Source organism: Taudactylus pleione, unplaced genomic scaffold, assembly GCF_031769625.1.
Source record: "Taudactylus pleione unplaced genomic scaffold, aTauple2 ptg001990l, whole genome shotgun sequence".
Taxonomy (NCBI): Eukaryota; Metazoa; Chordata; class Amphibia; order Anura; family Myobatrachidae; genus Taudactylus; species Taudactylus pleione.
Genome location: NW_028286386.1, coordinates 5,036,522 through 5,053,145, shown reverse-complemented (window position 1 = coordinate 5,053,145; position 16,624 = coordinate 5,036,522). Strand labels below are relative to the sequence as shown.

Sequence of the window (16,624 nt, the reverse complement as noted above, 5' to 3'; positions counted from 1 at the left end):
GGTGGATACCGGACGCACGTCTAACACCAACATAGCAGTCAAGGCCTCAGTTATACTTTTTGCTTCAGGATGACTGCTGTCGTACTTCATCCTCCTCGCTAAGGACTGTTGGAGGGTCAATTGTTTAGTAAAAGTAGTGGTGTTCCTACTTCCTCTCTGGGATGATGAACGACTCCCAGCAGCAGCAACAGCAGCAGCGGCAGCAGGAGGCGTAGCAATGCAGGATCCTCAGGAGGAATCCGGGATAGGAGAGTCAGTCATGCCAGTGACATGGCCTGCAGGACTACTTCCGATCCTGACTAAGGAGGAAATTGACGAGGAGGGAGTTGACGGTGTGGTTTGCAGGCGCTTGGATACAACAGGACAACGGGATTTAGGTGTCCCTGGACTGCTTACGGTCTTAGCCAAAGTTTCTGAACTTGACAGTAACTTATTATGAACGCGCTGCAGGTGCCGTATAAGGGAGGATGTTCCTAGGTGGTTAACATCCCTACCCCTACTTATTCCACCTTTACATAAGGTACATATGGCAAGACAGTTGTTGTCCGGATTTGGATAGAAATATTGCCAGACCAAAGAGGTGGAATGTTTGGTCTTCTGCCCAGGCTTTTTCATCCCACGGACAACAACTGTCTCCCCCGGAGCCTGATTTAAACAAACCACATCACCATCAGAATCCTCCTCGCCAACTTCCTCCTCAGCGCCAGCTACACCAGTATCCTCATCCTGTTGTACTTCAACAGTGACATCTTCAATTTGCATATCAGCAAGTGGACTGTGGGTGCTCCTTTCAGCACTTGCAGGGGGCGTGCAAATGGTGGAAAGAGCCACTTCTTCCCGTCCAGTGCTGGGAAGGTCAGGCATCGCAACCACCACCACACTTGGACTCTCCTTGGGGATTTGTGATATCTTCTTAGAAAGCACAGTTCTTCGCTGTGCTTTTGCCAGCTTAACTCTTGATTTTTTTAGTGGGAGGAGGGCTTCCATCGTCATGTGAAGCTGAACCACTAGTCATGAACATAATAGGGATCGACCTTAGCCGTTCCTTGCCACTCCGTGTCGTAAATGGCATATTGGCAAGTTTACGTTTCTCTTCAGCTGATTTAAATGTTTTTTTCAAGGTCATTTTCCTGAACTTTGTCATTTGGGATTGTATGTGCCCTCTATTATGACATTGGGCATCGGCCTTGGCAGACGATGTTGATGGCATGTTATCGTCTATGTCATGACTAGTGGCAGCAGCTTCAGCACTAGGAGGAAGTGGTTCTTGATCTTTCTCTATTTTATTTTTATCGGAGAAAGTTTGGTCCTCCATTTATGTTATATCGATTTGATATATACGTGCGGCTAAACACAGAAAATATTTTTTTATTTTTGCTGGAGAGTAGTGCACTTTGTGGGTTACACCAGCCTTTAAGAAATGAGCCAGCCGGCTCTTTACTTATGGGACACAGGCGCACGCATGGCACTACTTTGCTGATGCACGTGCGGCTACTGCGCACACAATTCACAAACACAGAAAATATATATTTTTTTGGTTTGGAGTGTACTTTGGGGGTTACAGCACCCTTTAACGGTCAAGCCAGCCGGCCCTTTACTTATGACACAGGCGCACGCTTGGCACTACTTTGTTGATGCACGTGCGGCTACTGCGCACACAATTCACAAACACAGAAAACATATATTTTTTTGGTTTGGAGTGTACTTTGGGGGTAACAGCACCCTTTAACGGTCAAGCCAGCCGGCCCTTTACTTATGACACAGGCGCACGCTTGGCACTACTTTGTTGATGCACGTGCGGCTACTGCGCACACAATTCACAAACACAGAAAATATTTTTTTTTTTGGTTTGGACTGGAGTGTACTTTGGGGGTTACAGCACCCTTTAACGGTCAAGCCAGCCGGCCCTTTACTTATGACACAGGCGCACGCTTGGCACTACTTTGTTGATGCACGTGCGGCTACTGCGCACACACAAACACAGAAAATATATATTTTTTTGGTTTGGAGTGTACTTTGGGGGTTACAGCACCCTTTAACGGTCAAGCCAGCTGGCCCTTTACTTATGACACAGGCGCACGCTTGGCACTACTTTGTTGATGCACGTGCGGCTACTGCGCACACAATTCACAAACACAGAAAATATATATATATTTTTTTTGTTTGGAGTGTACTTTGGGGGTTACAGCACCCTTTAACGGTCAAGCCAGCCGGCGCACACAATTCACAAACACAGAAAATATATATTTTTTTGGTTTGGTGTGTACTTTGGGGGTTACAGCACCCTTTAATGGTCAAGCCAGCCGGCCCTTTACTTATGACACAGGCGCACGCTTGGCACTACTTTGTTGATGCACATGCGGCTACTGCGCACACAATTCACGAACACAGAAAATAATTTTTTTTTTGGTTTGGACTGGAGTGTACTTTGGGGGTTACAGCACCCTTTAACGGTCAAGCCAGCCGGCCCTTTACTTATGACACAGGCGCACGCTTGGCACTACTTTGTTGATGCACGTGCGGCTACTGCGCACACAATTCACAAACACAGAAAATATATATTTTTTTGGTTTGGAATGTACTTTGGGGGTTACAGCACCCTTTAACGGTCAAGCCAGCCGGCCCTTTACTTATGACACAGGCGCACACTTGGCACCACTTTGTTGATGCACGTGCGGCTACTGCGCACATAATTCACAAACACAGAAAATATATATTTTATTGGTTTGGAGTGTACTTTGGGGGTTACAGCACCCTTTAACGGTCAAGCCAGCCGACCCTTTACTTATGACACAGGCGCACACTTGGTACTACTTTGTTGATGCACGTGCGGCTACTGCGCACACAATTCACAAACACAGAAAATATTTTTTTTTTCTGGTTTGGACTGGAGTGTACTTTGGGGGTTACAGCACCCTTTAACGGTCAAGCCAGCCGGCCCTTTACTTATGACACAGGCGCACGCTTGGCACTACTTTGTTGATGCACGTGCGGCTACTGCGCACACAATTCACAAACACAGAAAATATTTTTTTTTTTGGTTTGGACTGGAGTGTACTTTGGGGGTTACAGCACCCTTTAACGGTCAAGCCAGCCAGCGCACACAATTCACAAACACAGAAGATATATATTTTTTTGGACTGGAGTGTACTTTGGGGGTTACAGCACCCTTTAACGGTCAAGCCAGCCGGCCCTTTACTTATGACACAGGCGCACGCTTGGTACTACTTTGTTGATGCACGTGCGGCTACTGCGCACACAATTCACAAACACAGAAAATATTTTTTTTTGGGTTTGGAGTGTACTTTGGGGGTTACAGCACCCTTTAATGGTCAAGCCAGCCGGCCCTTTACTTATGACACAGGCGCACGCTTAGCACTACTTTGTTGATGCACGTGCGGCTACTGCGCACACAATTCACAAACACAGAAAATATATATTTTTTTGGTTTGGAGTGTACTTTGGGGGTTACAGCACCCTTTAACGGTCAAGCCAGCCGGCCCTTTACTTATGACACAGGCGCATGCTTGGCACTACTTTGTTGATGCACGTGCGGCTACTGCGCACACAATTCACAAACACAGAAAATATATTTTTTTTGGTTTGGAGTGTACTTTGGGGGTTACAGCACCCTTTAACGGTCAAGCCAGCCGGCCCTTTACTTATGACACAGGCGCACGCTTGGCACTACTTTGTTGATGCATGTGCGGCTACTGCGCACACAATTCACAAACACAGAAAATATATTTTTTTTGGTTTGGAGTGTACTTTGAAGGTTACAGCACCCTTTAACGGTCAAGCCAGCTGGCCCTATACTTATGACACAGGCGCACGCTTGGCACTACTTTGTTGATGCACGTGCGGCTACTGCGCACACAATTCACAAACACAGAAAATATATATTTTTTTGGTTTGGAGTGTACTTTGGGGGTTACAGCACCCTTTAACGGTCAAGCCAGCCGGCCCTTTACTTATGACACAGGCGCACGCTTGGCACTACTTTGTTGATGCACATGCGGCTACTGCGCACACAATTCACAAACACAGAAAATAATTTTTTTTTGGTTTGGACTGGAGTGTACTTTGGGGGTTACAGCACCCTTTAACGGTCAAGCCAGCCGGCCCTTTACTTATGACACAGGCGCACGCTTGGCACTACTTTGTTGATGCACGTGCGGCTACTGCGCAAACAATTCACAAACACAGAAAATATATATTTTTTTGGTTTGGAGTGTACTTTGGGGGTTACAGCACCCTTTAACGGTCAAGCCAGCCGGCCCTTTACTTATGACACAGGCGCACGCTTGGCACTACTTTGTTGATGCACGTGCGGCTACTGCGCACACACAAACACAGAAAATATATATTTTTTTGGTTTGGAGTGTACTTTGGGGGTTACAGCACCCTTTAACGGTCAAGCCAGCCGGCCCTTTACTTATGACACAGGCGCACACTTGGCACCACTTTGTTGATGCACGTGCGGCTACTGCGCACACAATTCACAAACACAGAAAATATATATTTTTTTGGTTTGGACTGTACTTTGGGGGTTACAGCACCCTTTAACGGTCAAGCCAGCCGGCCCTTTACTTATGACACAGGCGCACGCTTGGCACTACTTTGTTGATGCCGGTGCGGCTACTGCGCACACAATTCACAAACACAGAAAATATTTTTTTTTTTGGTTTGGACTGGAGTGTACTTTGGGGGTTACAGCACCCTTTAACGGTCAAGCCAGTCGGCCCTTTACTTATGACACAGGCGCACGCTTGGCCCTACTTTGTTGATGCACGTGCGGCTACTGCGCACACAATACACAAACACAGAAAATAATTTTTTTTTTGGTTTGGACTGGAGTGTACTTTGGGGGTTACAGCACCCTTTAATGGTCAAGCCAGCCGGCCCTTTACTTATGACACAGGCGCACGCTTGGCACTACTTTGTTGATGCACGTGCGGCTACTGCGCACACAATTCACAAATACAGAAAATATATATTTTTTGGTTTGGAGTGTACTTTGGGGTTACAGCACCCTTTATCGGTCAAGCCAGCCGGCCCTTTACTTATGACACAGGCGCACGCTTGCCACTACTTTGTTGATGCACGTGCGGCTACTGCGCACACAATTCACAAACACAGAAAATATATATTTTTTTGGTTTGGAGTGTACTTTGGGGGTTACAGCACCCTTTAACGGTCAAGCCAGCCGGCCCTTTACTTATGACACAGGCGCACGCTTGGCACTACTTTGTTGATGCACATGCGGCTACTGCGCACACAATTCACAAACACAGAAAATATTTTTTTTTTTGGTTTGGACTGGAGTGTACTTGGGGGTTACAGCACCCTTTAACGGTCATGCCAGCCGGCCCTTTACTTATGACACAGGCGCACGCTTGGCACTACTTTGTTGATGCACGTGCGGCTACTGCGCACACAATTCACAAACACAGAAAAAATATTATTTTTTTAGCACTTGGGGGGAGCACCCCTGATGGACAGAGCACCCCCTGGACAACACTACAGCACCCCTTTAGGACTGGGACACTGCACAGGACTTTGGAGTGGACACAGCCCCTATGGAGAACTGACTGCACAACACAGTCCAGCCAGCCCCTACGGACTTTGAAGTAGTGGACACAGCCCCTATTAACAACAGCAGCACAGCACAACACAGCCAGCCCCTATGGACTTTGAAGTAGTGGACAACAGCAGCACAGCGCAGCACAACACTACTCTGCACTACACTACACTACACTACACAGCCCAGCCAGCCCTAAGTCCCACCCTCCCTCTTCACTGTCCACAGCCGAGTGAGAAAATGGCGCCGACGCGGGTACCTAATATAGGATCCAAAACCCGCGAGACTCGGAAGGCGGGATGATGACGTTTTGCCTCGATTTCAGATCCGAGTCAGGCGGGAAAAGTCGAGCCTGACTTGGATCTGCCTCGGATCGGGGGGGCTCGGGGGGGTTCGGATTTCAGAAATCCGAACCCGCTCACCCCTAATGGCAACCCAGCACAAACAGCACAGATGTGGTTATCTTTTTTCTAAACACTTTCCTTTAGCAAACACCACACAACATTATGGGCGGGATACATGAAAGCTAAAAATACCGTCAAACCCCCGAAAATGTTTTAGCATGAACACCTTTCTTGAATGGGGCAACAGACCAACAATACTCCTGGCAAGAGCACTACATGGCTGGATATTTTACATACATGCATCTGATTAGCAATAGACATCACACCACTGAAGGTTTAGCTAGAGCCTTTCAAACTTATTATTCATGATTATATAAACTGCAGGCAGACACTCACCTGAGAAAGAGACCAGGATATAGCTTTCTATGGGCTCCATTTGATAATGATCCTTATTAACTGCGGCATATTACGTTTAGTATAAAACTGATACTAACAAGTATGTTACCGGTATTTAACATAACTCCAGCAAGATCCTGCGGTGTCCCCCTCCTCAGCAGTATCCTCAGCTGTGTCGCTGGCAGACTACCACTGCTGGCATCAGGCTGCTGAATAATGCACATATGGCCATCAGCGCATGTGTATTACGCTTTCACCTGGCGGGGACTCAGCAAAGCCTGAAAAGCTTTGCTGAAGCTGGAAAGGCTTTCCCTGTGCCCCTTTGCCAGCAATGTAGGCCATGCTGCTTACGCCATATATTGGTAGTGTAAGCGGTACAGTCACAAACAGCAGTAAGCATAGTTTACTGCTGTTCGCTAAATACAGAACAGAGGGCCTGGTTCAGATATGTGAATATGCCGATATTTAAGCAGTTTAGAGATTGTTGGCCGACTGTGCATGTGTCACGGTCGCACTGCGCACGCACCAAAGTATCTACGCCATGCCGCTTGCAGTGAGCATTTCTTTGCAAAGTAGTTGACATTCTGGGACCGTTTGTGGGAGGTTACGGGGAGCGGCGGCAAAAAACGCAGGCGTGTCGTGACCGTTTTTCGGGGCTGGTCTCAGCCTACAACTGCAATCCCATACGTAGATAAGATTAGCAAGTGCTAAAGGTGTTATGGCTTGTTCTTAAATAGAGCCCAATATTTGCAAGGTCAGCTTTCCCCAGATATCAGATGAGGTTAGGGAGCTTTTTCACTTAAACAAAAACCTCAATGAAGCCATTATCTTTAACCCTTTCTTGCAAAAGGAATGATGGATTCACAATCATCTACTATATAAAAGCGAAAATTTGTTTTCTGTCTTTCTATACAAATCCACAGTTTACAAGCCACGATCGTGATATTTTACATACGAGTGTATTAAAACACGGCGGAGGCAACTAAAAAAATGTGAAATCGAAATTAATTGCTGTTAATTTGTAATTAATGAAAAACCACAATTTTTGCATAGCATTCGCTCTCTACAGGTCAGGTACGGCATTAGAAAAGGATTTAGCTTATCTCTTATTTATTCTTTTCTATCTTCTCTACTATATAAAAGCGAAAATTTGTCCTTTTGTACTTCTGTCTTTCTATACAAATTCAAAGTTTAAAAGCGAAGATCATGACATTTTACATACGAGCGTATTAAAAAACGGCGGAGGCAACTAAAAACATTTAAAATGGAAATTAATTACTTTTTTATTTTTAATTAATTAAAAAACACAATTTTTGCTGGACGCTCATTGTGGGGCCTCACGGCATATGGGTAGGGCCTCAGAACAAGCGTTTTGTGTTGTCATGTTTTATCATGATATTAATGTTTATTATCGAAGAGAGCTTTAGCACGCTTTGCCAGCATTCTCAGCTCTCTGACTATATCAAATTACGCAACAACATTTACTTCTTTCTTCCAACTGTGTCAAAATGATGACTTTGCAAGGACCCTGCTGTACTGTGAGCTGCCAAAATATTACACATGGAATGCTTTTTGAAAAGTTTTTCTGCGCAGAAAACAGGGAGTTGCTGTAGATGGTCATCCTGGTATCAGAGCAACAGAAGCTCTTGGCCGTGTTTACCCTGTACATCCTAAAAAATTTGAATGCTTCTATCTCTGAAGTTTGCTTTACACCGTTACAGGTCCTACGTTCTTCGAAGACCTTAGGACTGTTGATGGGGAAGTTTGTCACACTTTTCGTGAGGCCTGCCTAAGGAGAGGTTGGTTGGAGGATGATGTGCAAACAAACATTTTTAAAATCCCGGGCAACGCCGGGTACTCCAGCTAGTTTAAAATAAAAACCTTTAGGGGCCAAAAAGCCCCCTGTCTCTTGCAGGCAGTTAATGATATACTGTACCTGGTGGATCCTCTTTACCCTCTCAGGAGCCCACATTACCATCCTTCTGAATGACCCCACCAAGGACTCTAGCCACAGATCAATCTCCCAAGTTAATGTCAATTCTCCCCTGCTTCCTATCTGTTATATTCCCTTTGTTATATTTAATATAAATTAGCAAAAAGTTAATTAAAAAAAGATAGAGACACATCTATGCAAATGCACCACGTCCAGCCCTCCGGCTGTAAGAGAAGCCGCTAGTAATGGTCTTACACCAATGCTTGGTGCAGAAGATGGGACTGAAATTGTCATGCGCAATCCATACAAACAACTCAGAATACATGACCATGGGACACTTGTCTTAATTGTGAATGCCCCATTGCCACCCACAAATGCTCATTCAGTTGTCAGTGAGAAGCTTATGAGATGCATAGAACTCAGAATCACTCTTAGCAAATCTTAGTTGTGTATGGTGGTTTTACAAATACAGCTGGTGTAATGGTTAGCACTACTACCTCACAGCAATGAGGTTGTGGGTTCGGTTCCCACTACGGCCCTAACTGTGTGGAGTTTGTATATTCTCCCTGTACTCTGGTTTCTTCCCAAACTCCAAAAATATACTGGTAAGTTAATTGGCTCCCAACAAAATTAACCCTAGTGTGTGTGTGTGTGTGTGTGTGTGTGTGTGTGTGTGTGTGTGTGTGTGTGTGTGTGTGTGTGTGTGTGTGTGTGTGTGTGTGTGTGTGTGTGTGTGTGTGTGTGTGTGTGTGTGTGTGTGTGTGTGTGTGTGTGTGTATGTGGTAGGGAATATAGACTGTAAGCTCCACTAGAGCAAAGACTGATGTGAATGGCCAAAAATTCTCTGTAAAGCGCTGCGGAATATGTGTGTGATATATAACTAACTGGTAATAAATAGATAATAATAATAAAAACACAAGATGCAGTTACATTCAGACAAGTGTGCAGCTCACAAACAGCCTCACACTGTCCCTCTGCATGTTCATTGCCGAGGCAGCTAAACAATGCAGCCTGGCCCTCATTCCCCTGAATTGGAGATCACCCATATCCCCTTCCATTCTGCAATGGTTCATAACTCGGCAGTGTCTACTGGTGCACAATTTCCAAACCAGATCACATACCACAGCTGCCTCTGCAAGACCCAAACCATGGTACTTGCCCTACAAAACAATGGAAAAGCCAAAAACACTGATAATTTCCTTTCTATATAGGAATGAGTGTATCCTCCTGTTGTCAACCTATGTGTGTCAAAGTCTGATCTGTGGTCACTTGCTATGGAGTGACCTACCCATAAATACACAATATCTGCTCCTAGCAGCTCTGCTAGGATGCATTCATAAACCCACACCATCAGAAGCAATAGCATGCCTAATTATGTAGATATGTGTAATAAGCTACATACCATACATACGTATGTATAGCATTGATTTACACGTGTAACTTCTTTTTTCAGACGTTATCGCATTTTATATTTTGGTCTATTTCCACAATGCATAAATCAGTTATATGTAGCATCACATGACAGAAGTAGGAAAGTGATATTCGGTTATATTTATAGAAATTAATCATTCTTTCATTTCAGTCACTTAGCATTAAGATCACATCACATTAGAGAAAATATAGCACCTTTATATCTGTGGGGAACTCGTCTTTCTTCACTAGACCAGTGGCGGCAGCAATGTTCCCGGCCCCAGACATGACAGCCCCTCCCAGCTGAGATGCCTGCTCTTTGGTCTTCTCAGCCACTGGGAAAGAGAAAAACAAACCAATGTTACTGATCACCATTAAAAATTGGACAGGGAGGCAGGATGAGATGCACACAACCTTCGGCCCCCTTGCTGATGGAAGAAAGTTTGACATACACTGGAACACAGACCTAATGGGCTGACTACAAAATCCAGATCATAATGAACATTATAGACAGTGACAACATGGTGACATTAAATAAAATGAAAGGACTGATCAAATAAATCAGATCGTATGAAATGCCAGAGTCTCGGATGCAATTACAGAGGTTCTTTTATCACTTTAGTTGTCTGTCTTGTCTTTTACTATTTATAAACTTTCAGGTGACAAACTGCATTTGAAAAGAAACATTAGGCTTGAAAAAGTTAGCAGACTGAATAATGTAACAAGGCCTGCAGCAGCGTAAATGTGTAACATATTATGTAACAGGGTGATGGCACCTTGTTCCACTTTCTCCAGCACCATGTTCCTACACAGTTACAATGCATCACTGTACAATACTTTAGTGGGTCTGGAATTAACCATTCTCTCTGCCACAGCTTGGTTGATGGAGGGTCATGCAGGTAATCCACATCAATATAATAGCTACTGGTTTATTTAGTGACCCTCCCCGCTATTATAAAGCCAGATCAACTCTTACCTTTAATGCAAAGAAATCTAGAATAACTACTACCAATTTATTTAGTAATTTCAATAAAATGTACCAATTGTAAAAGATCTATTTGTGTATTTCATCATTTCTGGTACAGCAGCATTATTATTCCAAGTTCCCCAAATCGGTCTGAAAAATTAACTTATCAAGTAGAATTCACAAATAACCGACAAATATTTACAAATAGATCATTGCAGTGATGCTGGTGGGGTGCAGCAATAGTCCCAGCCACAGATGTACTACTTAGGGAGAAGGAGGTTTTTAGTGCTCATAGTCATCTTTTTTAGATTAACTTTATCTTACTGACATTTTAGACATACAACAAATGTTAAAATATAACATTATATTTAATATTTCACCAGTGTTATAGTAATTACTGAACGCACACACTATAATTCCAAACATTTAGAGATATTTTATTTACTACCAGTTATTTTTTATAGTGCCGAACCAAACTAATGACCTTGGCGCTTATGTATATGAGAAATATATATGTTTTCAATTTTAATTAATTTATCAGCTGCAAGTCTCTAATATGGGGCTTGTGAATACCCAACAGACAACAACAAAAAACATATGAAACCAATTAAGACTGCGCTGTATAATTTAAACCTTTCGACAGTGAAATAGCAGAATAAGACACAACAGTCAAGGCTCCATATGTTAGAAATCTAATATAATTTTAAATACAATAAAAAATGAAAACATATATTGTATCACACGCTACAACTATATATATATATATATATATATATATGTATATATATAAATATATATATATATATATATATATATATACTGTAAACAAAAAAGTGTTAGACAAATCAAAATATGTTTTATATTTTAGATTCCTCAAAGTAGCCCCCTTTTGCTGGGATGACAGCTTTGCACACTCTTGGCATTCTCTCAATCAGCTTCATGAGGTAGTCTCCTGGAATGGTAATGAATTACCAGGTGTGCCTTGTCAAGAGTCAATCTGTGGAATTACTTGCCTTCTTAATGTGTTTGAGACCATCAGTTGTGTTGTGCAGAGGTAGGGTTAGTACACAGTGGACACCACTATTTGGCTACTGTTGTAATCCATATTATGGCACTATCAACTCAGAAAAGAGCAACGACAGTCCATCATTACTTTAAGACATGAAGGTCAGTCGATACGGAAAATTTCAAGAACTTTGAATTTATCCTCAAGTGCAGTTGCAAAAACCATACAAACGTTATGCTGAAACTGGCTCTCATGAGAACCGCCCCAGTAAAGGAAGACCAAGAGTTACCTCTGCTGCAGAACATAAGTTCATTAGAGTTAGCAGCCTCAGAAACCACTACTTAACAGCACCTCAGATTAGAGACCACAAAGTCTTCACAGAGTTCAAGTAGCAGACAAATCTCAGCATCAACTGTTCAGAGGAGACTGCGTGAATCAGGCCTTCATGGCTGTATTTTTGCGAAGAAGCCACTACTGAGAATGAACAAGAAGAAGAAGAGAATTGTTTGGGCCAAGAAACACAAGGAATGGATATTAGACCAGTGGAAATCTGTACTTTGGTCTGATGAGTCCAAATTTTAGATTTTTGGTTCCAACTGCTGTGTTTTTGTGAGACGTAGAGAAGGTGAGCAGATGGTTTCTGCATGTGTGGTTCCCACTGTGAAGCATGGAGGAGGAGGTGTGATGGTGATTTGTTGGTGACACTGTAGATGATTTATTCAAAATTCAAGGCACACTTAACCAGCCTGACTACCACAGCATTCTGCAGCGCCATGCCATTCCATCTGGTTTGCACTTACTGGGACCATCATTTGTTTTTCAACAAGACAATGACCCCAAACACACCTCCAGGCTATGTAAGGGCTACTTGACCAAGAAGGAAAGTGATGGAGTGCTGCGTCAGATGACCTGGCCTCCACAATCACCCGACCTAAACCCAATTGAGCTGGTTTGGAATGAGTTGGAGTGAAGGAAAAGCAGCCAACAAGTGCTCAGCACCTCTGGGAACTCCTTCAAGACTGTTGGAAAACCATTCCAGGAGACTACCTCATGAAGCTGATTGAGAGAATGCCAAGAGTGTGCAAAGCTGTCATCCAAGCAAATGGGGGCTGCTTTGAGGAATCTAAAATATAAAACATATTTTGATTTGTTTAACACTTTTTTGTTTACAACATAATTCCATATGTGTTCTTTCATAGTTTTGATGCCTTCAGTATTAATCTACTATGTTGAAAATAATTGAAATAAACAAAAACCATTGAATGAGAGGGTGTGTCCAAACTTTTGACTGGTACTATATTTCATATATATATATATATATATATATATATATATATATATATATATATATATATATATCACTTAATGAATTCTTGCTGTCATTTCACTTCAATATTATGTGTCTTGTGCTAATAATATACTCCTGGAAATAAATTGATATCTGAGCCGCAACATAGAAAAGTATGGTAGCATAGAAATACACTTTGCAGCAGTTTTTTAGTTGAACTTGATATATACTTCCAGTGAACAAATGTTTGGTCCAATTAAGGTAAGATCCAGAGCAAAAAAATCTGTGTATAATAATCTGTTCCACAGCACAGATTAATATCACAACTGATGAACATGTATGAGGTATATACGGACAAGTACTTCAGATAATGTCACTCTTTGAGAAAGCCCTTGTGTTAAAGAGGCAAAACGCGTCAGCGGACCCCCTGATTGAGAGCACCCCCAAGTGAGACCGATGTATTGGAGCTATCTGAACTCCTTTATCCAAACAGAGGTAATACAGCAAGTCTCTAGCAAACCTTGCTGGGTCTTCAGCCAACTCCGACTTCACATGTGCGGTATAATCAGCTGGCGAGCACGGGAGACAGAGAGACTGCTAATGCAGTGTAACCTGACTTCGGCTGCCATGTGAGTGATTGTGGAGACCAGATTTACTTTCCAGCGTGGTGATTATGCAGGACATTATCTGAAGTACTTGTCTGTATATACCTCATACATGTTCATCAGTTGTGATATTAATCTGTGCTGTGGAACTGATTATTATTATACACAGATTTTTTTGCTCTGGATCTTACCTTAATTGGATCAAACATTTTATATTCCATACCGCATACACACTAGAGTTAATTTTTGTTGGGAGCCAAATTACCTACCTGCATATATTTTTGGACTGTGGGAGGAAACCCACGCAAGCACAGGGAGAATATAATAACTCCACACAGGGCCATAGTGGAAATCGAACCCACAACGTCAGTGCTGTGAAGCAGTAATGCTAACCATTACACCGCTTGTGTAAAAGACCTTGAAGGAGACCTTGGAGGTTGAAATGCATTGGGTTACAGAGGGGGACTACAGGAAGTTTTCCTGAATTGGTGTGGCATATATCCTGAAGGACGGCTGGTACTTACCCCGGGTGATATAACAACTATTCATCTTACTACAGGCATTATCTCTTCCTGATTCTGGTATGAGTCCAACTTCACCAGTGTTGGTGTATTAACATGTTTTTTTATGTGAAAGATTAAGCCCAATTTTCATCTAAGGGCTATGTATTATTGTGATGAGCTATTACAATTTTAATTGATATTCTATCTGGAGTCTCTGATTAAGAGAGAGAAAAATATTGTCATGTTATTGGAATACTTTTTCAAGATGTACAGGACAATTAAATGGTACCATCTGTACTAGATTATTTCCATGTTTATCTTTCTACATGTTGTGAGTCTTATTTAAAACATTTACACAATCTGTGGAGGGCGGAAAAGAGGAGAAGGAAAATTTGTCTTTTCATACGATAAGTACCATTTCTGAATTATTTTCATAAAATAAGGAGCACTCGGGTGTGACCCTTCTTCTATCATTTTGTTAGAGATATAAATAAAATGCATACAACCTCAGTGGCACAATTACTGATAATCAAACAGGAAAACAATATATCTAATAATTGACTTCCCTTAAAAACTGCAGAGTTTTTATGGATTATTTATGTGTATTATTAACGCTAAGAATCATTTAATTTATTTGATTCTACATTACATGTCCCTGTATAACTGTCATTAAATACAAAGTTAAAGTTGTAGAGGTGATCTTACGTACTGTGTATTACTTACATTAGAATTTTATGGGGCTAATTCATTAAGCACTGTATCCAACTTGCTTTGAGTAGCAGCGGTAGATACTAAAACACTGGAGCAATTCAACATTGTTCTGGTGTGGAGAGAGCTGATCTCCCCACGTTCCCTATCACTGCTAATTTTGTAGCCATGAAAATTAATTGGGGTTCACGCATGCACAGAAAGAACCCAACAAGCGACAGAGAGATCCGAACAGAGGTGGAGGGATCCGGATGGATCCCTCTTCGCAACCTGGAAATCTTCCCATGGGAAGGAGCAGGGCATCGAGAAAGAACACCATCTGAAGATGGTATTCATTCTCGAAATCAAATTCCAAAAATTATCTATTTAAGTTTGCTGAACTGAATTGAGAAATAAGGAGGTCTCCATACTTAGTGTATGGAGACCACGTTCCGCTTTCGGTAAGCAGAAGATTTTAGTAAAATCTCCTGTGTTACCCATTTAATGAATTAAGTTTTACAAAAGTATATCACTAGGCAGAGATGATTATTTTCATTGCCCTGCAATATGACAAAGCACTGCTTTGCTCTTTACACTGAACACCAGACTATCAGTAGCTTTGTGTCATTTCCCAGGGCACCAAATACAAACAACTCTGGCTGTCGATCTAACCATATGGCTGAATCTGCAAAGAAGAATGAATGCTTTTAGTGAAATCCTAGGAGGATGTACAAGCCAAGAAATGTAATTTTTAATGTGATTGGCTGGGAGGAGCAGCAGCAGCAGTGGGGAGTTCCTGGCCAAAGTAGATCAGAGCCGCTTATGTGATGCTCACACCCACCCATTTGATGCCCTCCTTGGCCTGGAATACCAGCCAATTTCAGAAAATGTTTACGTTTCACCAGGGATAAACATCACATTTATGTACTGTGTCAAACTCCATCAGATTTTGGGGATATTCTTGGTTTCTGAACACAACTATATTCTGACTACAAATATTGATTTACGGCGATATGATGAATGGAAAAGAGCAGTGCTCATATTATTAATACAAAATATGACTAGCGTGTGGATGGTACATCATCTTTATAGGCAATATGTTTGATTCCTGCAAGTAAAATACTTTCCTTAGAGTCTAGACCAGGGGTCTTCAAACTTGGCCCTCCAGCTGCTGTGGAACTACACATGCCAGCATGCACTGCCACCTTTTTGATATAACAGCATGCTAAAACTATGTGCAGTGCATGCTGGGATGTGTAGTTCCACAGCATCTGGAGGGCCAAGTTTGAAGACCTCTGGTCTAGACTGTGTAATACAGGGGTCATCATCCCCCAGCATGCAGGAAAACTTGCAAGTAGTTCCGAAGATTTACCAGCAAGAACCAACATGTAAGTTCTAGATTTAAATTTGATGACTCAATATTTTATAATTTAAAGAGAAATTTGTTGATTTATTCAGTTTTAGATACCAATAAATCGAAACCATTTTTTTTAATAAACAATATGATTTTGTATCTTCTGTATCCAGCCTCATATTAGCACTTGCATGGAACTGTTCCGCGTGACTTAATGTTGTTTGCCTGTCATACCATACATGAATTCATAAACAACCCATATTTCTGGTCTCAAATTTAGATGTAAACACACAAGATGAGCAGTAGCTACTTGTCTTAATTGCATTAGCTCAGCCTGGGTGATCTCAGTCACCCATTAGCTTTTGATCCTATTAAGAGCAGAGCTGGCTTTGGTTGCATGACTGCCTCAGGCACTGTATCACACAGATTAGCGGCCTTGGCAGCAGCAGAGTTTTGAAATGAGGGAGACACTGACCTGAGGTCACTCCTTGCACTACTCCATCACGGGTTTTACTCCCTGGAAGAGAGAAAGAAGAGAAAACATTGTTAC

The 16,624-nt window shown here is 42.3% G+C and overlaps 1 protein-coding gene across 2 annotated transcripts in view; it reads right to left on the bottom strand.

Annotated features, from left to right (window-relative positions):
* Positions 1 to 16,624, bottom strand: part of SNCB (synuclein beta) — a 91,633-nt gene that overhangs the window by 51,894 nt on the left and 23,115 nt on the right. For both annotated transcript variants that reach the window (XM_088465439.1, XM_088465440.1), the window contains 2 exons: positions 16,550 to 16,591; positions 9,881 to 9,999 (listed from right to left, as the gene is read on the bottom strand). In XM_088465439.1, coding sequence (XP_088321565.1) covers positions 9,881 to 9,999; positions 16,550 to 16,591 — 161 coding nt within the window. The remainder of the gene's footprint in view (positions 1 to 9,880; positions 10,000 to 16,549; positions 16,592 to 16,624) is intronic.